Source organism: Phyllopteryx taeniolatus, chromosome 16, assembly GCF_024500385.1.
Source record: "Phyllopteryx taeniolatus isolate TA_2022b chromosome 16, UOR_Ptae_1.2, whole genome shotgun sequence".
Taxonomy (NCBI): Eukaryota; Metazoa; Chordata; class Actinopteri; order Syngnathiformes; family Syngnathidae; genus Phyllopteryx; species Phyllopteryx taeniolatus.
This window is the reverse complement of record NC_084517.1, coordinates 19,398,521-19,423,496: the sequence shown is the minus strand read 5'-3', so window position 1 is coordinate 19,423,496 and position 24,976 is coordinate 19,398,521. Positions and strand designations below refer to the sequence as shown.

The 24,976-nt window shown below is 42.7% G+C and overlaps 1 protein-coding gene across 2 annotated transcripts in view; it reads right to left on the bottom strand.

Annotated features, from left to right (window-relative positions):
* Positions 1-24,976, bottom strand: part of adgrl1a (adhesion G protein-coupled receptor L1a) — a 137,523-nt gene that overhangs the window by 63,077 nt on the left and 49,470 nt on the right. For both annotated transcript variants that reach the window (XM_061748289.1, XM_061748288.1), the window contains exon 2: positions 20,978-21,124. In XM_061748289.1, the coding sequence (XP_061604273.1) occupies positions 20,978-21,047 (70 nt within the window). In that variant the 5' untranslated portion in view covers positions 21,048-21,124. The remainder of the gene's footprint in view (positions 1-20,977; positions 21,125-24,976) is intronic.

The window sequence follows — 24,976 nt, the reverse complement described above, 5'->3', positions numbered from 1 at the left end:
CTCGTCGGGATGTTTTTCCCACCGCCTCACCTTCTTGACACTGCTTGGGTTTCAGCCCACTTTCCCTTCCGGTCAGTGTTGGGAAGTAACCAAGTACAAATACTTTGTGACTGTACTTTTTTTTTTCCAGATATCTGTCCTTCATTTGAGAATATCCTTATTTCTGTCAACTACTTTTACTCCGTACATTCTAAAAAAGAAGACTTTCTACTCCTTAATTTGTCCAAATAGTCTCCTTAATTTTTTTCAACATCAACAAATGACAATCTGACGAAGAGAATCGAGAAAGAGAGTTGTTTGATTCCAGTGGCGCAGTGCCCATTTGGGTCAATGTTGACATCAGTCACCCCCCCCCCCCCCCCCCCCCCCCCCCACCAATGTGCTCTGGAGCCGCGTGCTACATGATTCAGTGCCAATTGACTTGCTCGTATTTCTAAATGCCACCCATTGATGTGGCGGGGGGGTGGAGTTGAGTTGTGTAACTAACTCCATCAGGGCTGAATGACTTGCGCACACACAAACACTCCCCACACACTTTGTATCTTTTCTGCCTCGCCAGCATGCAGCGCCAAATCGCAAACCCTAGATGCAAAAGTGCGTTCTAATTAAAGCCACAGAGATGCAAACAGCAGGCGAGGCAAACAGAAACACACACACACACACACACAAAAACATGCGAATGCAAAAAAATAAAAATAAAAAACTGTGCAAACACCTCATGACACACATTGTAGAGAAGCGCATTGAGACTTCATGGCGGCGATTCGCAGGAGGATCACAAAGCCCAGCAGTGTCAGTGTGTGGCCTTGTTTTCTGCGAACTAGCATGTGGTGAAAAGTGCACCGCAGCTGGACAACGATTAGAAGCTCACACCCAAAGAGAGTCCTTCGAAGGCTGGCGGAGGGGCGGCCCGGGTAGTCGGTCGACTCGCACAACAGGAACAATATCGCTGCGTGGGCAAACATTTGTGCTCTAAGGCCACGTCGGATTTTAAAAACAGCCGGGAAATTCGTAGACGTAAACAAATGTATGTAAATGTAAAATTGGTCATTGTACTACTTTTTTTGTTTGTTTTTACAAAAAATAAGTAGTCTATTATTAAATCAATGAATGAAAAACAAACATTGAAATAAACTCATTTTAGATTGAATTAATGCATCAAACATTTCAGAACGCTTGATAATGTAACTGCTCGGTATAAACTCATTTACTGCAAGCCGTTTTCAAAGCAGTTCCCCATATTGCCGCCAGCTGTTTTAGAGCATTTGGACTGATCTTTCAAGAGCCAAAGAATATCGTGTACTGTGACAATTTAAGCACCGAACCTAATCTCTTTTTTTCACCAGAAAAAAAAACAGCTTTGAAAAATGCACTTGACGAATATATTCGTCAATGGCAGTAAACAGCTGGATGCCAGTTGAGGAATTTAATTGTCCAGGGCAGTGAATTAGTTAATATTATGTCTGCCTTAATTTAAAAATGTTGTTTATTTGTTTACACTGTATTTAATTCAATTTAAGATTATAGTTATTATATTGATGCTAGCATTTTCACATCCATTTTTGGACTTTTTTCGATTAACTTAGTTTCTCCACATTTCAGAACATTATTTTTATGTTTTTACATACTTACATTTTTTTTAAAAATTATTTTTATTTGAAATGTATGTGGTACACAGGCTGAGAACTTTGACATAACAGCCCAAGGCACAGTTTGTTTCTTTAGACTAATGGGTTGGGAGAAAGCTGTTTGGTTAAAAAAAATTAAAAATAAAAAAATAAACAAATTCTGCGCTGTTTTTGATTGATACCGGGCTGTTTCATTACCAGCACATATGCTTATCTTCTTGTGTTTGTGTAATTAATTTCGGCTTAATATCAGCACGCCTGCACGGTGCCGTCTATCATCTGCGGCTCGTCCGTTTAAACACTGAAGTGTTTACTTTGTCACACACCGAGGCGACGCGGCAATTTCATACAGAACGGGATGAATGAAGACAAATCCATTAGCTGGTTCAGGTAATTATTCATTAGCACAGGCGCTAACGGGCCTGAACATTAGGTACACCTGCCCAATGTAATGAGATCCAATCCAAAACACGGTCACAGAGAGGAATAATATCTTTATTACTATTATTGTGGCTGTAGTTTTCTGCATTACAATGTACTGGAAGTTGTTTCTAACCTTGCTGTGTTAAATATTATTCCGAATTGCCTTTGGGGGGGGGCTCAACATGCCGAATAGTTTCACCGACACTAAATTGGGTGGACATGTCTATCATGACAACGCACAAAAAAAGTCTCATGAGGGAAATTGAACAGGCCATTTCGGTTGGAAGCGGCCATTTTGAGCCACATCCAGGCTTCGTACTTTGCCAAACTCCGACGAGGGCATTCACCCAAATGAGCCCCAATCAGAAGCAGGTATCCTAGACAGATGGGCCAGGCCAAATTGCCAAGCTTTTTTGCTTCTGCCATCTGATGTGGATGAAGCATGGCCTTGAAGGACCATGAAAAAGGGGATGCGATAGCCCCTTATTATGATTATTATTATTATTATAATCAAGTCAGAGAAAAAAGCTGCGTGGCAGCTGGTGAGCACTCTGCAATACGCACTACTGCCAACTACAGGGCTGGAGTGGAACAGTATCACTTGCAACTCATGACTTTTCTATGAAATGGATCAGTAATACTTCAAATGTGTTACCACTAGTGGTATGCAGGCTCCCTCTAGTGGTACACGAAATAATCACTTCCTGTGTACAGCTCAGTTGTATTGTACTTTTAAGTTCGATACATTTGCATTTAATCTTGAGCAACTGTTTTTAAAAATTTATTTAGGGACAATTTTCACTTTTAACTCTGATATATTTTAATTGAATTAAGTGTAGTTTGTCTTATATTTAAGCACAGTGTTAATGTTCACCAAGTGGCTGACAATAAGAAATAAATCCTCCATATGGTGTTATATCAACACTTAGGCCTTGTATGCTACTGTATTTTAATGTCATGTTATTGGTAGATGAAGAGCAAAGTATTTTTTTAGGTGGTACTTGGTGTGAAAAGTTTGCGAGCCATTGAAATAGACATTTTGGGGATTGCGAGTGCTTGTCGGAAGTAATTTAAGGATGTTGTATTGGATCTCGTGAGATTGCGCAGGTGAGTGCACGAAAAGATTACAGCCAGCATCGCACTTGAATGAAGTCTGCTAGCTCAAGTCTGCTCAAGTCATTCACTGCTGAAATTCACAAAGTTTGGGTGCTGGGGAAGTTTTTAGCGCCTACATCAGCATATCAGGATGTACTTTCCATGAGCTTTTGAATGGAGTGGAACTTTACTGGTGTTTTTGTGTGTGTGTGTGTGTGTGTGTGTGTGTAGCCAGATGGCTGGAGGCCTAGCTGGAGTGGAGCTGAGCTGAGACGAGATGAGGGGAGGATGATCTTGGACCGGCCATGAGCTACGATTGTCCTTCACTGCGCGGGAATCCATTACGCTTTCAGGGTCGCCGCAGCCAGCCAGCAAAAACAAACACACACGCAGACGGAAAAGTGACGCACAAGCAAACACAAACATTCAGCATCGAGTCAGCGGCCGGATGACGAAGCGTCTTCCTCAGCACGAGCCACATGTACAGGTGCATCTAATCCCTATGTGAGATTATGACTCATCTCGTATTCTAAAAGTATGGTACAATTTGTATGTAGCATTTATGTACAGTCAATTTTGAAATTACCCTTTAACATTTTTTTTTCCGATATTTAAGCACAGTGTTAATGTTCAAACGGTGCTTACTGTTACTGTGACTTCTAATAGCACACATTTTAGGAATAAAAAGTCTAATTTTTTGATGAGCACTTCGGCCTAATACGCTATTATATTGAAATTTTGGGTATGATGCTGGTACTTGGAGAGTTAATTATTTGTTGAGGTGGTACTTGGTGTAAAACATTTGAGAACTGTGCTATACAAAAATGGTTAAATATTTGTCTGCTGCAAATAAATGAAATGGCTGCTGATTGTCACACAGGTTCGTTATGACATGAGCTACTTTTCTAATTTGATGCGCTGATCTGCGTGGGCTCGGTGCGGCCGGGGTTACTCCCGGGCGGCGGGCGGGCACGAGGGGCTGAAGTGCTTGCCTTCATAATGGAAGCTACAAATTAAGAGCAAGAGAGAAGGATGATTGGATTTGAATCATTATCCTGGCACAGTAATTAAAGCCTGAGGGTGAATGGAGGTTTGGACCGTCTGACAAGAACGTTTTTTTCTCCTCCCCCCCCCTCCCACACACACAAGCTCGCTCTTTTCTCCACCTATTACGAGTCTCGGCGGCCGCTCAGCCATTAACGACGCTCGACGCACAATGAAAGGAAGGATGAAAAGTTCTCAGCAGCCTTCGCCCAAAGGCTGTATTTACACGACGTACCAAATAATATGTGCTCAAGTATCTAGCGCAATTACTTTTAGTGGACACCTGAAACAACTCGCGTGCATACACTACAAAGCCACGTAAACAACCACACACGTTTGGACATTGGGCAGCAGAAACACAAGAGTCAACAATAAAAAACCAACAAATCTTATTCATAACATAACGCTTAGTTGGCCCACACTGATTCCTGACCCCCATTGGTTTAAATCGAGGCATTCCGAGGTGGGGACCGACCCCTGCCTTGAACAGCAAAAACAGTTAGTAAATGACACCTCCAGAAAATGTTTAGAATTGCCTTTATTAATAGTTTAAACCCCAACTATACCACAACTTTGATCTCAAAGCACTTCAATATCGTTTCAAGTCATCTTCCAACATTACCCTTCTCCGACATACAAAGCTTGTCTCTCAATTGAGAGGTATCACTTCAACAAACGTCCTTGACACCAATACTACTTTCCTATTTAGATGGGGGAAACTTGTGGCATCTTCTGGCAAATTCAGAAAGAGCACAAAAACCACAAACAGGAATTGTCAACCATATTTGGAACGTATTACTGTAATTCCCTCAACCGAAAATGGTATATGTGCCATTAATGTACCATAATAATACTACTACATTTAACAGTTTTTGCTTTCATATTTTTGCCCACCATGGCTGTGTTGTTTGGGTTGATGTACATGTACTGTATATAGACAAATGACGGACCTATTTAAGCAGGTTATATTGAAGTTAGACAGGTGGAAATATGAGCTACATTTACTCAGTTACAATTACTGAAGTAACTTTTCGGATGGTTGTTCTGGTTCCTCTCCCAACAAGGCTTCACTTCATTATGTATTGTGACAGACAGACAGACAGACAGACATATATTTCCTTTGACAAACTATCTCAAGAGACATCTAAACTGTCTTAATTGAATTGTAATGGCTTTAATTCCAGCACAAATTTATGGCGTTGGGAATGCGCAGGGCAACGTTTTCCCAGTCTGGATGAATACCCCTCGACATTCCATGAGAACGATTTCACATGCTGTGCGGAACTTGATCTCACCGTATCCACGCAGAGCTGTCATCTTTTTTGATTTCCAAGGCCTGCGCGCGTCGGCTTTTGGGATTTGTCAAGGTTTTCCGGCGAAATCTGACCGTGGGATGTTAGCTTTGACATTTCTGACAAACTGTAAGACCCTCCAAATATCTCTTGTAACATACGTCTAGACAATAGGTTCAGCGGTGGCTCTTGGGGGGGGGGGGGGGGGGGGGGGGAAGGGGGGGCCGATGCCCTCTGAACACTGTGCATGGGCCCCCTCTCTCAATTTGTGTGTGTCTGTTCGTGCGTGCCCCTCTGATAAAACCCCTGGCCCCAGCCCAGCCCCGCAGTAAAATCGGTCTAGAACTGCCACTGAATAGGTGTCCAAACACAGTAACCTGACTTGACTCTTTGCCCACATGGGAGGGCATCGCAATGCCTCAAATATTCAATGTCAAAGCTCATAACCGAATTCATTCATACACAAAATCCATTTCCCCAATTGAAATCAATTCAAATTATGTTGCTAATCCATTCGAGCTCCCCTAAAACACCAACAAAATTTGGCTTCCTGTTTTTAAATATACAAAAATAGCACTGTACTGTAAATATATGAATACATAATCAAAACATAATCAAAGAGAATCTGAGCAAATAGCTTTATAAAGTGTAATTCAGGCAAAGGTCACGCACACGTTATAGTACATTTGTGTGTTGTCTGAATTCTTTAAGTGGTTCTCCACTGTTGTCACCCTGGGATCTGCATTTTCCTGTCGTTGCAACCGACTTGTATACAAGTTCAGAGCAACAAAGATTTTTTTGTTTAAAAATAGCCTCTGAAAACACATGTACGGTATATTCTATTTTGAAACGCCGTTTCAAATGAGTTTGCTGTACCCCCAAAAGCATATTGCTTGCCATGACTGCAGCAGCCACGGAATAAGCTGCACGGTAATGGTTTACAGAGTGAAGTAGCGGCTAGAGCACAAAGAAGATACATTTCCTACTATTTTCCATGTGGGAACAAATCAGAATACGAACACCTGTGATTTTTTTTTTTTTTTTTTTTTTTCTAACTGTCTGTGACCCAACTTGAATGGGTCCGCGGCCCACCAGTTGAGAATCCCTGGCCCAGTGAGTGGTGTCAAGAGCTGTAGTCATATGGTTAGTTCACTGTTAGCCTCTGCGCCACGCTCCTTGTGAGTGTTTTCATTTTGTATTTTGTTTGACAGGGTCCCAGGTGAAAGCGCATCGGCGACTTTTTTCTTTCCCGGAGTAGCCGAAACTTGCTTGTACTGCCAATGAATACGCAAGGAATATTAAGAGGTGGTGTGTCTTCAACTTGTGGAGTTGGCCGGCCAACTTGTTAGGTGGCTGGTTGGCTTTTCCTGCGCCCGTAATGTGATGAGACGCTCTTAGCCCTCCTGTCTGCTCCAGCAGTTATCTCTTAATGCTGCTCATTAGCATTGCACTCAAGCACCGTGCCAAAGAACATTCATGCCAAAGCAGTGCTGGGAATTTGAGAAAGTGAGAGTCCTGCTTTCTTTTCTTTGTCCTTAGAGTGACCTTCACGCTGGCGAAGAAAACAACTCCTCGCACAGTCACGGGGGACAGCGATAGGGATCCCGACACAGCCGATGAGCGTCCCTGGCAATTCATCAGTATAGCAGCCCCGGATCTTTGTCGCTCACTTAGCGCGCTAAGTTAGCCTAATGAGTCGCTAGAGCTCGGGCCCGTCAACGCTGACGAGCCAGGCGACCGCGGCGACGACTGTCACATCGGCGAGTACGCCTTCGAGCTGAGGAGCGGTGACATCCTGAGACAAACCTAAAGGCCTGGCATGAGGAGGGTCTTGGTGAGCTACGTGATGTGGGCAAAAGAATTGGGACACCAGGCCATTAAACATACAGGATAATGAAAGAAAACAGAGTCTGGGTGGCTAGCAGCTAGCTCGTAAGCGAACAGGCTTCCGAGGATCTTTAGGCCGCCGGACGGGCTCGTCCGCAACGCCATTTCCTCGCTTGGGAATTGAAATAACGACACCAAGCCGTTCTTTAAATTGTGGCATCCACTGAAAATGCATTTTTGAGGTGTAGATATAGCTAGCTAGCGAACTGTATGCTGTAGTGGTAAAAATGTTCCTATAGTAATAATAACTACGTACGTAACTCCCAATTGTGCCTCATAACCACTGATGTGAACAAAAGCTTTACATAATAGGAGACGGGGGATTCATGCCGGTTGGCCAAGTCCGCCACTGGGCACCTGTTTAAGCCACGCCCCAAAATTCAGGAACACAGTAATGGTGGAAAAAGTTTAACGCTAAACCTCCACAGTTAAGGACTTTGTAGTTGTCAGTCTTTTCATGTATTCAACAATTATTTTCCAACAGGTATAATGTATTTCGAAACAAATCACTAAATTGACTTGACACTTTACTTGATGAATTGTGTCCCAATACTTCTGTCCACATCATGTGCGAGCTAATGCGTGGCGCTCGAAGCTTCGACGCAGTCTCGAGCTGAGATGAGGAGCGACCGAGCGGGGAGTCACCAGACGCCCCGCTCCTCGCCGGGGTCAGACAAACAACAACAACAACATCAAACTTTGACGATGATGGAGCGCGATCACGAGGAACGCCTGCGTAACATGGCAGCGAAATAAACTGCATTACTGAGCCGTTCACTAAATTACATCAGTCAAGTCCGGATTAAACAAGCCCCCACTGGAAAGGAAATACACAGCAACCCTCTCCCCATAACAACTTATATTTGCAAAATTACCCCACGGAAAAAAAAAAAAAAAGTCCCTCTGGAGAAGAGCCTGAAAAACCTCATCCAGCTTCGACCTCCAGAACTCTCGCTTGTTGACAAACTTTGCTTTAGGGGGACCTAGCAGGCATGGCTGGGGAGATTAAGACAGCCACTGAGATGCCAACACACGCACGCACGCACACACACACACACACACACACACACACACACACACACACACACTTGAGAAGCGAGGCGAGACTGGACGTGCTCATACTGTCAAAGCGCTTCATTGCTAGCTCTGGTGTCTAATTATGCGAGACGTTTTTTTTAACGTCAGCAAGAGGGTAGAATGTAAAAGACATAGCCCCAAAATAAAAATCGGCCAGCCCAAGTACGAGATGCAACCGGTGTAAAATATTTGTTTGTGGCGCATATCCCAAGAGCAGGCAGACATCTTGTGTCTCATCGACGCAACATGTTGGCGTAAAGGCAAAGCGGTGGCAGGCACGACAGTCAAGAAACACAATACACGGTGAAGTGAAGCCGAGTTGGGAGAGGAACCAGAACAACCGTCCGAGAAGTTACTTCAGTCATTGTAACCGAGTAAATGTAGCTCATATATTTCCACCTCCGCCTGAGAGGGATGTGCCAGTGTGAAAGTCGAGACTCGGGAAGCAAGGAGGCTCGCAGCCGAGGGGCAAAGTGCGGAGGCGAGCGAGGGCGAGGCTCCCTGTCAGAAAAATGCCCGCGCAGTCGCAAGAGTTGCAAATCGAATCCAAAGACCTGTTAGGGAAGATGAGTGTCAAAGCTCGGGCCTGCCGCTGCATTAGACACTTAATTAACCTCCTTAGTCGGCGGGCCAAAGCTTCGGCCGCGTGGACACTGTGTGTGTATCAGTGCGCGCTAATATTTGGGCTTTGGCAGTAGTTGTCTACACGTTAGCCGATCCCTTTTACAGTATGTATGCGACTTGATTGTGCAGCAATCCCGGCGCTCCTGACTTTCAAATTTATGTTCGTTCCCAATAAAACACACTAAGCAGTATAACGCTTGTTGAATGCTCCCATCTTTGGATGCCGTCCTACTTGACCCCCTTTTAACCCTGCTTTCTTCACCTAAACAACTAATTCGATTTGATTTTCTGAAAAAAAAAAAACATGAATGCATTTACACTTAATTGCGTTGCTCTTTCGATGCCTCCGCCACACGTTTCTATCTTGGACGGTCTTCCTTGTACTTGGATAACTACATTGTATTTTATTTAAGAGGGTGTTTTTTATTTTATTTATTATTTTCTTCAGTACACCGGACGGGTTATACAATCAATCACTTGCATGAGAGTCTCCAGTGTCCTTGTAGTATTATGTGATTCTAGCAAGACAAGAACTAGGGTGTGTCTTAATCCTCATGGTACTAAAACGGTTTTAAACTGTAAAAAAAAAACAACAACATCATATGTCTCTCAAGTTGCACTCCAGGCCCTGAGAGGAAGGAGGCAGCTATCACACGACAGCACAAACAGCCCCGCAGCCTTTTTTGTAAGACATATGTTTGTAGTGTTTGAATCAATGCGCACAAGCTAACATACATCCAAACACAAACACACAAACACACAAACACTGGCATGCACTGATACAGCAAACATAGAAACTAAAAAAAAAAAAGGAAAAGAAAAACGTGCGACACGAGGGAGAGCCGAGTGTCATCTTCAAAAAGGACGGCTTGAAAAGAGCGCACCGCCATGTTGCCGCCGCCGCCTCGCGATACATGTTCAAAGGCCGTCCATTAACCTTTCACTCGCACGGGCCCCCGTGTGATCCGCCGCTCACGGCCCAGGGCTTTGAAGACCCCCGCACGGAGCACGGGCGGTCGTAGGCGAAGGCGACAAACAGAAAGTGGGTACACGTGAAAAGAAGATATGACAACGGTGAGAGCCGTGCGTTTACGGGAAACCCCCAGGAGGTGAGGAAAGGACGACGGAAAAGTGTTTTGGGCGAGGGCCGTCACAACATCGTGCAGTCATTGCCGAGGTGAGAAAAGAGGAAACGGATGCAAAGTCGAAGAAGTGACAAGACTGCTGTTGTTGTTAATAAGATGGGGAGGCAACGGGGAGCTCGAGATAACAAAATTGGCAGCCCGAGGTGCCTCAAATTTCAACAACAGCGCCAAAAAAATGAAAGTAGTAAAATGAGAGCGTGTTAGAGCAAGCGTAACCTTTTAATAATACATACAGACACTCTGTTTGCACACAAAACAAACAAATGCATGAATGATATAGCCATCATCAAAATGGTTTGTTTTGCAAATGTTGGCATTGATATTGCAGCACAGTATTGGTTCATATGGCATCCGGGGGGCACTGAATATTTGAAAAACACAAGGAAGATAAATATTAGCTTTGTAACATGAATATGCCGCATTCATTTTCATGGCATGCAAAGTCCTACTTAACTAGTGATGTACGGTTCCAGATGATCAGTGTCGCTCAATGTCGTCCGATCCTTCAGTTGTTGACAACACCGTGTTCCTCTGCCTACACAACACGTGAATTCACCTATTCCAGATTTTTGGGATGAATTTATCCTCTGTTAAACACTGAAAAACACGCCTTTTGCTGTTTTTGTGCTCTTTCTGAAACGCCTTAAGATGTCACAAGATGCTGCACAAGCCCTGTTTCATAGAAAAGTAGTGGTTTGGTACTTTTGGGGGGCATCGATTACTTTGACAGTAACATTACATTGCGTTTTTTTGTGATTATTGTACTGTGTATGGACCATAAGTTGTTGAGTTCATTGTTTTAATGAACTTTTCAAGGGGAACTCTTATGGAAAATTGACTTTTTAATTACTTGTATGTAAACTTTCGTGTCTCTGGGGTGCCTGCTCACCCATCAAGTGTCAAATTAAACAAGCCAGTAAATCTTTTGTTATCCGCCTGCTTCTGATATCGTGTCTGTAAACGAGCCGTTCTGCAATTCTGCACGACTACTTCATATAATAACTGGCCCCACACTGGGTTTCTGGATCCAGAGACACTTTCAAGCGACGGACAGACTGTGCAGAGGCACGATCACGCAGACACTCCAATGTCACCCGCGATGATGTCGACGGCAAAAAAGGAAGGCAGAGCCCCATTGACTTTTGTTGGACGCAGAGATTAGCGTTAGCTTCTGATAAACACTACATCCTTTGCTTGGTGAAGGTGTCGAGGCGTTGGAAGGGGGGTATTTGAGATGTGCAAAGTAAGTTGCCATTTTTATTTTTTTTTTATCCTGGAGGTAGTTTGACGAAAGCATGTCACATAGATGTTATTTAAAAAAACAAACAACAAATGGTTTAAAATTGTATAAATATTGCATTTCGCCTCCTATAAATCAACAAACAATGCCATTCAAAAGTTTGGACACACCTTGTCATTCAATTAGCATGAGTAAGTGTTTCCAAACATTTGACTGATGCGGAAAATGTGGGAAAAATGTCATCACTTCATCAAAATTGACACAAGATACACAATTTTTGGCCATATTGATCTCTCAAATTATAAGTGTACACAAATTAGCTGACATGTATTGTGCTTTGTAGTGCATCCTTTCAGCATTTGACATGATGTTTACCGTCTTTTTGTCTGCTATATATAGTGAACTTGGCCATACAATTATGTACAACTATTCATTATTCCCACGCCAACCTTTCATTTACACACATTAGCATGCAGATTAAAATAATAATTAGGTGCGTATGCCTTGCTTTGTTAGTGCCAGTTCATAGATGACAGATGTACCCTATGTGTAACGCTTTCTTGAGGCCATGCTGTGCTGAATATATGCACAAGGAAATCGTTTTTTGTTGTTGTTGTTGTTTTTAAATCTTAAAGCGGTAGCGAAGGTCTAACCTTCTAGCAGACAGAAACACTTTGAATGAGCATGTTGCCATCAGAGTAGCAAAATGCATTAAGAACCGACCAAAGTAAGTGTGTGTTTATGCATCTATTCAAAAGATGCCAACGACGACAATGGACAAAAGTGATGCAAATTTAAAAACAACAATAACAAGTATGAAGGTAATGCAGCTCCATCGCTTAGCAAATGAAAGTCAACAGCAGCTAATGTATAGCAAGTTTAGCGGCATTGCCTCTCATAATTTTATTACTACTCGGCTGGCAGGAAATCAATTGTGCGATGAATTAAGAGGGCCGGTGGAATTACAATTTCAGTATTTTCCAATTGCCATAGTGAATGTGTGTTACTCAGCTGAATAATGGATGCTGCTTTAAGGCTAACCTTTCCAGACATTTTCAATCAGATTTATATCATCAGAGGAAGAAGGCCACAATTAATAGAGCATGACGTGACTTTAAGTGGGGTGTTTGCAGTTAAGAAAAAAAAAACATTAAAAAAAAAAAAAAAATCAGTATTTGGTAAAAAAATAAAAATCAATGTTTCTGGCTCCTTCGTGTACCTCTAATTTTTAAGAAACCATGGCGCCAGAGAAAAAACGACCAATCAGAAGGCATAACCGATGAGCTGTCAATTATGTGCTATTCACTCGCGGGCACACTCATATAGCTGGTCACCGATACACCTGTGCAGCCTTGCGCTGACTTGTTACCTTGGGCTTCAGGAGCTTTGCTGACACTATGGCAAAATATCCATCCAGCCATCCATTTTCTGTACCGCTTCTCCTCACTAGGGTCGCGGGCGTGCTGGAGCCTATCCCAGCTATCTTCGGGCGAGAGGCAGGGTACACCCTCAACTGGTCGCCAGCCAATCGCAGGGCACATAGAAACAAACAACCATTTGGACTCACATTTGCACCTACGGGCCTTTTAGTCTTCAATTAATGTTTATGGGATGTGGGAGGAAACTGCAGTGGCCGGAGAAAACCCATGCAGGCACAGGGAGAACATGCAAACTCCACACAGGCGAGGCCAAGATTTGAACCCTGGTCCTCAGAACTGTGAGGCAGGCGTGCTAGCCACTCGTCCGCCGTGCCGCTGGCAGAATATCCATCTCAGTAAAATAAAAAAAAAATAAAAAAATGCTCATCCCCATTTGCCAATGACTGAGCATAAGAACAAAAGAACATTAGACAGCAGAGAGGATACATACTATGACGGTGTACCTAATGAAGTGCCAAGTGAGTACATATATATCATAGATATCATAGATATGCTTGAAAACTTAATTGAAAAAAAACACGGGGAAGAGAAGGGGGAGGACAGTTATATTATACAAGATTAAACTAGTAAGCCAGTTCCCACCCTGGCATAGAACACAAGTAAGAAGCATGAGCCTACGTGAGCGCATTTGCAAATTGAAACATGTCACAAGCATTATGTGGCGAAATGACTTACAAATAGCCTTATAATGGCCGTGCTGCTACCGCCGTGAAATAGCGCGCGGCGCAGCAAGGTTAGCGGCGTGCTAAATGAAAGCCGGGGCTTTGGGGGGTGGGGGAGGGTGGGGGAGCTCTGTCACGTACGTGGCGGCGGGTCTGCCATTTTGCCACATTATGCGGGCCTAATGGACTATCGGGGGGACATCGGGGTTGCGTTCAGCATCCCGTTCAATCGATGGAACGTTCCGCTTTTGCCAGGTAACGTGTCATTCTGTCAGGGAGCCCCACGCTTGTGGCTGCTAAGCAGCACAGGTTATTATTAGCTTGCATTTAGTTCACAGAAAACTAGTAAAACTAGTATAGACATATACATACAGACATATATATATATATATATATTTTTTTAAATTTATTTATTTATTTATTTATTTTCTTTATTTTTTTGGGAGGGGGGGGGGGAATCAAACCTGAAAACACCAATTGGCGGGTTATCCCTGCTTATTCAATATATTTTTGCTAGAATAAAAAATTATAGAATGGAAGCACTATAGTGGCTATAATATATATAATTATCCACAGATTTTCGCTATCCGCAGTTCGGAGCAGGTAATTGCCACCCTTCCAAAAAGTTTTAAAATTGCCCACAGATGTCACAAGTTGGCACCAAAGCACTTCTTTTGTGTAATTAAGCTCCTCAATTTATTTCAGCATTGTTCCTTGGGACCAAGATGTCACAAGATGGCGGCAAAACAATAATGATATCACTTTTGGCCTGAGAGCAGCTGAGGGCTCGGCCCATTTTTTTGCTTTGACTTGCATGCAAAAATTTGAGATAGAAGCACTTGATGGTGGCAGCGAACTCAAGTCAACTTACTTCACAACAAGCAGCAGTTTGACAGATGAAAACAGTGAGAAATTCTTCCCAAAAAGATGCTAGACAATGAATTAATCATGATGCACAAACGTTTTAATTCTTTACATTCTATTCAATTATTGTATTACTGCTTGATTTTATAATTTAATATAATATAAAGTACCATACTATAGAGTATCCCTTTTTTTCTGAAAGGGATTAATGGCATTTTCCTCCATTTCAAAGGGGAACGTGCGTGGTCGCGAAACAAATGAATCTTATTAATCAAGGCACCTCTGTAATAGACTTCACAATGTCATACTGTAAAATTATCCAAATTGAAGGAGGATATACCTTTATGTTGTATAGGGATGACTGAGCACCAGTGTTGGTTCTGTGAAGCAACGAGTTTATTTTGGTAGGTGTTACTACTTCCTGTTTTGCTCCCAGCCCCGTTAGCGTATATTCATATATATTCGTATATCATATTAGCCTGGTTAACTTCGGCTTGTATGACGATAATGTGAAAATTAGCGACTTAAATCACTGCCTGTACAATATTTTAGATGGCTACTGCAATGAATTTTGAATCCATACATTTTCTGGAGCCTATTTGAGCTGAGTTTTGAGCAACTACGACAAATAACCAGTCACATTAACAAATTGGGATAACTTAGTCTTCCATGTAGCTAACATGCATGTTTTTGGACTATGGGAGGAAATCGGAGCCCAGATTCAAGCCCCCCAATCGGAGAATTGTGAGGCTGACGTGCTAACCACTCGTACGAAGTGCCAGCCCTGAAATGAATAATTCCAAATCTATTTGATCTCAAAGCAAAAACGTGGACCAAGTCGACCACGAGCTGATTATGGTGGAACTTGAGGTAGCCCTGTATAGCGAAATGATAAATATTAGGCTGTAATAATATGTTTCAAAGACACAGAAGGGGCAGGCGCGCACATTATACGGTGAAGCCAAGTGTGATGAACCTGCAGCTTTCTAAATCATTTCTGATGAACCATTTTAAAAGGTTCTCGTCACATCACAAAATGGCCTATTCGGCTAAATTCCATCTCCATTGTTCTTTATTCCTCTCCTCTCCTGGTCCTCGGGTCATGGCAATAAAAGGGAATTAAATAAATTAATTACAATTCTGCGGCCTAAATGAGCAGCGCGGTGCTGCGGGGCCGAGCGTGGATCCTTTTACATACACGTGTGCCGGAGTCCATTAGCGCGAGAAAAGATTTGCGCTGGCGCTTCAGGGCTGGATACACGTTCAATTGATTACTAATGCATTATTAATGCCGTCTGAGGGGTCAGCTCGGATAGCCGGATGCCGTCCCCCCCTCTCAAATGCGTTACATGCAGGCAAGACCTCGCTAGAACTCAGTTTAGTCAGTACCTTCCTGCATAGCTGTTATATCACTTGTTATTTTAGCTAAAGTGTTATATTGTCCGCCGAGATCACACAAAATAGCTACGCTTAAAAGATTAGTTACTGAGACACCTTTGCCTTTTACACAGAACCCAGTAAATGAATTTCACACACATACCTCAAGTTACGAACGAGCTTCCTCAACAAAAAAGTGGGAAAAAAAACATCGTTGATGCAGTTTCAGCTGTTTATTAAAAGAGGACAAACAGTCAAACACACAAATACAAAATGAAAACACTTACAAGGAGCATGCAACAAACGCTAACTGAGCTAACTCCGTCACTGGAGGTCCTGATATTAGGCCACGCCCCCTTAAAGACACACTACACATAAATGTACTACAGTGTGGCTATGTGTGTTAGAGATGTGCAATACCGCTTTTTTTTTTTATTGAGACCGATAACGGTACGCGTATTCACTGATAACACTAGTACTTTTGATACATCATATTTCAATGAATACAATGACAGATAAGTGTGACCAAAACCTCTCTTTCTTTCTGACGCACATGGTGATTCGCCGATGTGTCAAAGGTCCGCAATGCAGCGCCGACTACTGGCAAGGAGGACTTACTCGATGTCATATCGGTGACTGGTATCGGCAGCCTTCACGAATACCCGATACATTGAAGTATCAGCCCGATACCATCCGATTGTGTGACTTAGGCCTTAATTACATTTGAAAAAACACATTACTTAAAATCATATTTTCCAATACAGTGCTAGTTTTCTTTACTGTAAACAAGTAAAGAAAAAAATGCAGAGGTTATTTGGGGGCTGGACCAGATTAATGGAATTTAAATTAATTGAAATGTGGAAAATCGGTTTGATGTACAGATCATTTGAGATGAGAGCTTGGTCACGGAATGAATTTAACTTGTAAGTCGAGGTACCACTGTATTTAGACTTTGGAGGCAGCACTTCATAGACCACACTGTGTGTATGTGACACATAAAACAAATCCCGCCCACTATTAAAACTGTTAACTCATTGTGCATCCAACCAAAGTCAATGCAGCTCTGCTTACCTCTTAGCTTCGATGTAGTGATTCAGACGTTATAGTCCACTTGAATCATTTCAATCACTTGAAAGTGGCTCTGAATCTTCACCTAACTGCCAAGTCATGGGGAGTAAATCTTTGTGTGGACGCAGTTATTATGTAAATCACAGGTGTCAAACTCAAGGCCCGGGGGGCCAGATCCGGCCCGACACATCATTTTATGTGGCCCGAGAAAGAAAATCATGCGTGTCTTCCAGACTTCCATGAGTCTTGCTAATATCTGTCTGTACAAAAATATCAAAATGCCCTAAGCAATAAATAACATTTTTTTTATTGCAAATATTTGTTGTTACCAAACCTCTTTTTACAGTAACTTCAACAACTGTTAAACAAACTATTATCCTCAACTTCAGATTTCAAAACTAATTATCCATCAATGTGTTATGCACTTGGAATAATATGATGAGGTGATTGAACATTTGTATGGTTTCACAGTCATACCGGCCCTCTGGGAAGAGCTGTATCTACAACATGGCCTGCGACAAAAAATTTGTTTGACACCCCAAAGTTACGGAACAATGGGGGCGGAAGTACAGAATGGTTTCCTCACAGGCACATTTTCAGAAATAGGCAGGGAACAAAAGATTCACAAGGTGGTTTAATTTCACACTTGATGAGTGGGGAGCTACTCCAGACACACAACTATTTGCAGATTTTAGACTTTAGAAAGTTCATTTTCCATCATTTAAACATTCTTTGTCCAGTAAATCCGAGAATTCCGTAACGGATTGCGCCCAAACTCGGAGGTTGCACTGTTTGTTCACGAGAGAACAAAACAGCGCCACAGGGCAAACGTGTCAAAGCGGGGAACGATTGTAAAGCTACAAAAGGAGAAGAACGAAAACAAAGCAGCTCCTACTCGACTTGGTGGTCAACTAACACAACGGGGAATGCTAATAGCAGTGCTGACACAAGCACAAACAACAAATATTTACATCCGAGCCTCCCTCCCTCTCACTCTCGCTCGCTCGCTTTAACTCCGCTTCCGCTTCATCAACTGGCACCTCACCATGGCGACCGTTCCCCTCCCCCAACTCCCCCTCCGCTCGCTAAATGTCCGTCACCCAGCGGCCGGTTGGCACAGCAGCGACTGGGAGCATTGCAGCAGATGGTGAGCTGCTGACTGTGTGTCAGGCCACTAGCAGGACACCCAGCAGTTCCTGCTACTCCTCACCCGCCTCTTCCTCCTCTACACCCTCCAGCATCACGCAGCCGAACCAGGTCACCTGCTGCCAGATGTATAAAAAAACAAAAACAAAAAAAAAAAAAAAAAAAAAAAAACATTGCATACGCACGGAAATAGAACTAGAAATTGCAATTTATGTGGAAAATGCCTGTGAAGGCTGTTAAATGAATTTTGAAATGTAGAATGTGAGACTTGAACCTGAAAAAGATGAATTATTGGATGGATGTACATTTTTGACGCCTCCGGTAATTTGGGGAAACTCTCATGGGAAATGCTGACTTTTTCAAAAAGTAATATATTATGGAATGGTGAAAAGTGCTGAATTTATAAAGTGTATTCAATAGTTTGGGAATTTTCTTGTAGAAATTGGAAAATTCTTCCAAAGTAGTATTTTTTTTTTGTTTGGTTTTTGCTTCTAGCATTTTAAAGTTCGAATGTTATGAATCGGTTGGGAAATGGTGAGTTTCATTTGTATTTGAAAATGTTCTTCATGAATCTTGATTAATCTTGAATTATGTGATAAGTGGGAATTCTGGGAATGTGATAAGTGGGAATTCTGGGAATGTAAAAAATACTTTCCAGCATTTCCTGAAGGAAACTACATCTGAAAGGGTCGGATCGGTTGGCAAATGGGGAATTTGTAAAATGTCTCCATTATTTTGAATGTTTTTTTTTTTCTTACGAAAATTGGGGAAGATGGAAAGTCTGGAATGTAAGAAATAGTTCCTAGGAAGTCCTAAATGGGCTGAATATGTTGACGGTGGAATTATTTGAATCGGTTGAGAATTTGTGAATTAAAGTGAATTTCCGGAATTTCTCCATTATTTCGAATATGTAAAATGTGGAATAACGGGGGGAGCGGGAATTCTGGTAATGTCGCAAATATGTCTCTGCATGTCCTGAATGAATGGAATATTTGGACAATGGAATGGTTTGATGAGTGTGGAAATAGAAACTGGCGGAATACCATAATATGAACAATAAATGTAAAATAAAAAAAAAAAGAAATGACATTATGTTACACAGCCCGCAGGAAGCCGCACATATGGGAGCATTACATGCCTGGATTCCCCTCTTATAGCGCTGCCGCGCTCCGACTTGTCAGCAAACGTTACTGACATTCACACATACGCACCCCCCGTAGCCTCCACCTGAGCTCGCCGAGACACGTTTGCTTAATCAAGTGCAGCGCGTTTCCAGCCTGGTCAGCAAGTCGATACGCTTACAAGCTAGACGCCGCCGCTCACATGTAAATATGACATCCTCATTTGCAATAACCCTCGTTTGAACGCATTGGCAGTGCGTGCGTCACGTTACAGGGGGTCAGGGAAGCAACGCATTATGCGGCGGGTAGCTTATAAATAAACAAAGAACTTGTGCAATATTGAATATACAGTACGCTGTCTGGCAGGAGGGGAGTGAGAGAAAAACAGTAATATTTCATTCACCCACTCTCCCCCTTGATTAAAGCATTCATTTGCCCTGGCGTGTCACAATATTCATTTTAATCAATATTTGCATTCATTTTTGGGCAATATCTGATTGATGTCGGGACGTGTTGGACCACTCCCAAAAGCATCCTAATGTGGTTAAGATCCAGACTGATAAAAAGAAAAAAATATGGCTCTCTTTCATAATTTGAGCCTGATGAATCCTGGCATTGTCGTATTTGGAATATGCCTGTTCCGTCGAGGAAGGAAAAAAACCATTCATGGGGGGGGGGGAAATGTGCTCGTCATTCAGTATATTGAAGTGACACATTTTTGGATGCCACACATAAACATTTCGGAACGCAGCCAAATTGTAACAGCCTCCACAGGCTCGGCGAGCCAGCTCTCTCCAGAATAGTGGAAATCTGGACTCGTGATTCGGTTGCCATTGTACCAGCGCATCTGCCTCACAGTTCTGCAGTTGTAGGTTCAAAGGGAGCAGCAATGTAAACACACAAGTAAAAAAAAAATGTGATTCATCTTGTATAATGTGCAGCAGTACCTTGACAGTACCGAGTGCCACAACTTCGTTGGTTAGTTGTTGCAGCCGGCTATTCCGATTAAATGCAGTTCACTTGTATACATCCGATCGCAATAGATCACGTCACATGTAAACAGTAGATATTTGACCTGAGATCTTCGATCGAAATTAATTCAATCAAAATTACAAAAACGTCTGCATGTAAAGCTGGCTAATGTGTGTGTAACTTTCACCATAATTAGACTTTACAAAACCATCTCTTTGTTTTTATTATGGGTTTATATTTATATTTTACGATACAGTGCTATTTTGCTGAAAATGGAGAGCTCCTGCCTATGACTGTTTTGGCTAAATATTGTACATTACACAGACATACTGGAATAAATGTATACTTGTAGCTCAGTACACGCATAACAATCAGTTATCAGACGTCCCTAAAACATTAGTCTCAGTTAAAAGTCATTTTTCCTTCCCCATCTGCTCAGAAAAGGGTCGGGGCCGACAATCGTAAATGCTAATCCTGTTCAATATTTTTTAAACAAAATTCAAAAAGGAAAACGCAACAATAGCTAATTAGGAAGCGACCCGAATCTGAAGCTTAAACTGGTTGAGTTGAGTGAGTAAAAGTGACTAAGAGGTTAGCAATAGCAAAGTAGTTACTGCATAAGCTAACAGTTAGCTTAGCTTTATCTATCTATTTTTCTACTACTACTCTTTTGCCTTCTCTGTAGTTTCCAGCAGTGTGGATACCCTGTGCTGCCGCTTGCAGGGCAGTTTTGGTACTGCATCTGGTTTGGTGATTGATTGATTGATAAATTGATTACAAAGTTAAAAATGTGTGTTTGTGTGTGTGTACCCCATTTAAGGGTTTGGGTCCACCTTGCTTGAGCATCCCAAAGTAGTAATTCCCCTGACGTACCTTGAGAGGATGGCGTGACGTTACTGAGAGCCACGGCGCACGTCAACACGATCCAGACGGCGAGAGCCATGATGGATGGCGGTCGGCGAAGGTGACACGGCGGAAGGGGACGAGCGAGATCAGCTTACAGCCACTCCGGGTTTCAACCTAAGAGGCCAGACACGGGGGAGAGAAAAGAAAAAAATACGTCACCGTTGTTGGTTTACAGCTCGCAGCGGCGTAGCGATGGCGGTCAGGTAGATTGATGGAGACGCAGGCGGCGGCGTGCGGCACGCCGCGGCGACAGCTGTCACCGCAAGCGGCTCGTCGCTCGGCTGCGATTGGACGCTTGATTGAATTGGACACGCGACATATGTCGTGGGGCTGTTAATGCGGCCATATTCAACATGTGCGCGCTATGAAAAAATACTCATTGTGTGCGTGCGTGCATAGGAGCGGGAGTCAGTCGGCAGTGCTGCAGGACTCGCACATCTCATTTGCCTAATGAAATAAATCACAATCTGGAACTTTAGCTCTTGATTTTTTGACAGCAAAGCCTGCTCCGGCCCTCTGGGGGCTTAAAGAGCGTAAACAGCCGAGACGTGACTGCCGAGGCTCGCTCCTGCTGAGCTTGCCGCCACCGTCTGTGCGTCTGTGCGTGCGTGCGTGTGTGCGCGCCACTTGTTCTTTTTGGATTGGGGTGGACTGCGGTGGCACGGCGACAGCTTTCAGAGGATTGCTTGCATCCCTGCCAACCTCTTAGCCCCTTGATTTGATGGATGCCACCAACATCCATACAAACTGGAAATACATGTGTCGAGAAAAGTCACTTCTCGATCAATATTTAATCAATCAGTGGTTCAGCTGGAGGACATTGAATCTGGATGCTTCATCTTATTAAGACAGTTTGGGCTAACTGAGCAACCAACCAGCCCCCAAATAACTAACCAACCGATTAGCCAAATAATCAACCGACCGTCTGATCAACCAACCAGCAAATGATTAGCCAGCTAACAACCAACTAACTAAACAGCCAACTGACCAAGCAATTAGCCAAGTAACTGGTTGACCAACCAACAACAAACTACGCTACCGACTGACCAACACCAAAATAACTAATTAGAATAACAAACAAAATCCGATGTAAAATTGAATGTTTCCTTTAGTGTTTTTTTTTAAAAGGAATTTGATGGTTTTACTGTGGTTTAAAAAGAAGATGGCAGCTCCTCCTCAATACACCATCTCTTCATCATCCTCCTCTGCACCCCTCCTCGGGATGACCTTCTCTGATATTTACCCCTCTCCCCATTGGCACCGCCCGGCCCACAGCTGCGACCTGCTGCGACCCGCTGGGCGTCGCCGCGCGGATTAGCGGCGCGGCTAGGAGCGCTGACGTCGTGAGGGGGAGGCGAAAAACGGGAGGCGCAACGCGTATCTCCCCGCGCGTACTGTATGCGGACGGCTGGCGTTCTGGCTTGAAATCAGGTGTTGCTGTCAGCGCCGAGGATGACCAGCAGCTGAGAGTTAAGGACAAGTCCGCAAGGAGCGGACGCGAGAGAAAAGCAAGAGTAAAGAGACAGTGGGAACTCGTAATAGATGTGCCAGAGGACGGCAGCTCCCCCTCCTCTCTGCAATGTAACGCTCAGAAACCAGCCGCTTCCCGCTGAGTGAAGGCCCCTTGTTTTTTTCCCTCTCTTAAACTTTTGAGCTTTTAATAAGAAAAATCAGTCTTCCCCCCACCGCTCCCCTGTAACTGCTTCAGTCTGTACCTTTGGACAATAGCTCTCCTGTGGCCTCAGCAGATGAGGCGAGCAGGGAGGGAGGTCATAATGACAGTGGAGGGAAAAGTGCGAGCTGGAAAAATGGTTTCCATTTTGTGACCCAAAAAAAAAAAAAAAAGGAAAGCGAGCAAGGTACGCTTTTAATGTAGTGGGAAGGAATGATGGATTAAAAGAAACAACGGCATGACAAGACGAGGAAACGAGGGAAAGGAGGGTGCAGAAGCAACAGAGTTAATAGAAAACACAGAAAACGGAGGGACAAATGAGCTAAGGAAGTATTTATCTCGAACAATAAATAAACCACAGGATATTTTCTAGGGGGAAAAACGTTTTCCTCAAAAAATGCTACTGGTCTTAAAAAAGAAAAATGTTTCTCGAAAAAAAATACCATTTTATTCTTAAAAAAGTTTTTCTCTCAAATAATACAACTTTGTACTCCAAAAATCAAAATAAATTAATATGTATTCCTAAAAAAAAATTTCATTTCCCCAAAAATACAATGTAGATAAAAACAAATACAATCCCAAAAAGGTTATTTTTTTTCTAGAAAAAAAGAAATACAACAAAAAATGTCCTATATAAACTCATATTTATTCTTACAAAATATTAATTTCAAGAAAAAAATATTTTATGTAAAATACAAAACTGTTTTAAGTCAATCTTATTTTGATAACTTCAAATGTAATGTATTTTTAAAAATAAACTTCATTTAAAAAAAATGTTTTTAATAAATACAAGTGTGTTCCCAAAAATATTCAAAAATGTTATTCTTGAAAAAAGTCCATCTTTTTCTCCAAAAACAAAATACAACTTTATTATTGTAAACTCTTTTCCTCAGATTGTTTTCTTTCAAAAATTCCAACTTTTTTCTCATATTTGGAGCTTTTAAAAAAATTACAGCGGGTGCTCTGTTTATGATGGAGTCCTATTCCTTCGGCAGCTGCCCGACCTGAATTTGTAGCTTAAGTCAGAACACACCACAGTTTATCACTAACCTATGCTAATGCGGTCCATATTTGTTCGAAAAACACGTCTAGGCCACGCGTATAAAATAATCAAATGAAAAATGAGGAAACGAGAGAAAGGAGGCACGGAGGCAACCTGAGTTGATAGCAAACAGAAAGAACAAATGAGCTAAGGGAGAGTTTTTCTAGAACAATAAACACACAGCGGGAGAGGATGTAAGAAAAAAAAAAGCAATGGTGGCAATTCTTCCAGACAGTAGACATTCAACGAGTCGGCCCACCCCTGGGTGCATCTTCGATAACTTGGGACGCCGTGACATGCGACAAGCCCGAGGCCACGCGCTGACCTTTTGCACCGGATCGCATGCGCCGATATTTTAATAGAGCAGAAAACACGGCAACCCCGCGAGACTGCGGGTCTCAAGACCGGGGAGCGATTTCACGCCGCCGGTGGGAATGCTCGCAGGCGTGGAGAAGAGCGTCTGGGTCGATGACATCCGCGCAAAGATGGCGGCCGGCGTTATCTTCTTCCCGACGTCGCCTTCCGCGCCTGCCGTTATTCATTTGCGGGTGGCCTTGATCCAAAGCAAATTGCCTCATTATCCTCTTCCACCGGATCATTTCGATAATCACCGTGATCATTAAGATCAGTTTGCTTTCCATCCAGAACAGGGTGTCTCTTAATGCAGGCTGGCTGACAGGGGCCATTTTTCCATCACACAAAAAGAAGAAGCTTTTCGGAACATTACCCAATCCGAATGGAAAAGGAGAGGGAACAAAGAGTTTGCATGGACGGGTTTTGCTGAACAATGAGGAAAAGCTGGTGAAGTTCCGCTTCGGGTCCTCTGACGCTGGAGAAACGCAAACACTGCACAGACAAAAGCAAAACTGTCAAAATATGACTCTTTGAAAAAAACTTTTTTTTTTTCCTCAAAAGATTTCACTATTGTCCATTTGTTTCTCCATTCAATTTATTAAAAATGTTTTCTCAATTTTTTTTCTGAAGCGAAAACAACCAATTTTGGCAGAACAATTTGACTTTGCACTTTTTTCCTCACATGATTACAACTTGTTTCTTTCTTAAATAAAAACCCACCAACTTATTTCCTCAAAAGATCGACTTTTTCCTCATATTACAAAAATGTAATAAACATTGATTGATTTTGAATAGTTTTTTTGTATTGTTCTAATTTCCAGTGTGGCACAAATACTCCTTCCAAGGTCCCTTTGCAGAGAAATATTTTCCAAACGTCTTTTTTTGCCCACGACTCTGC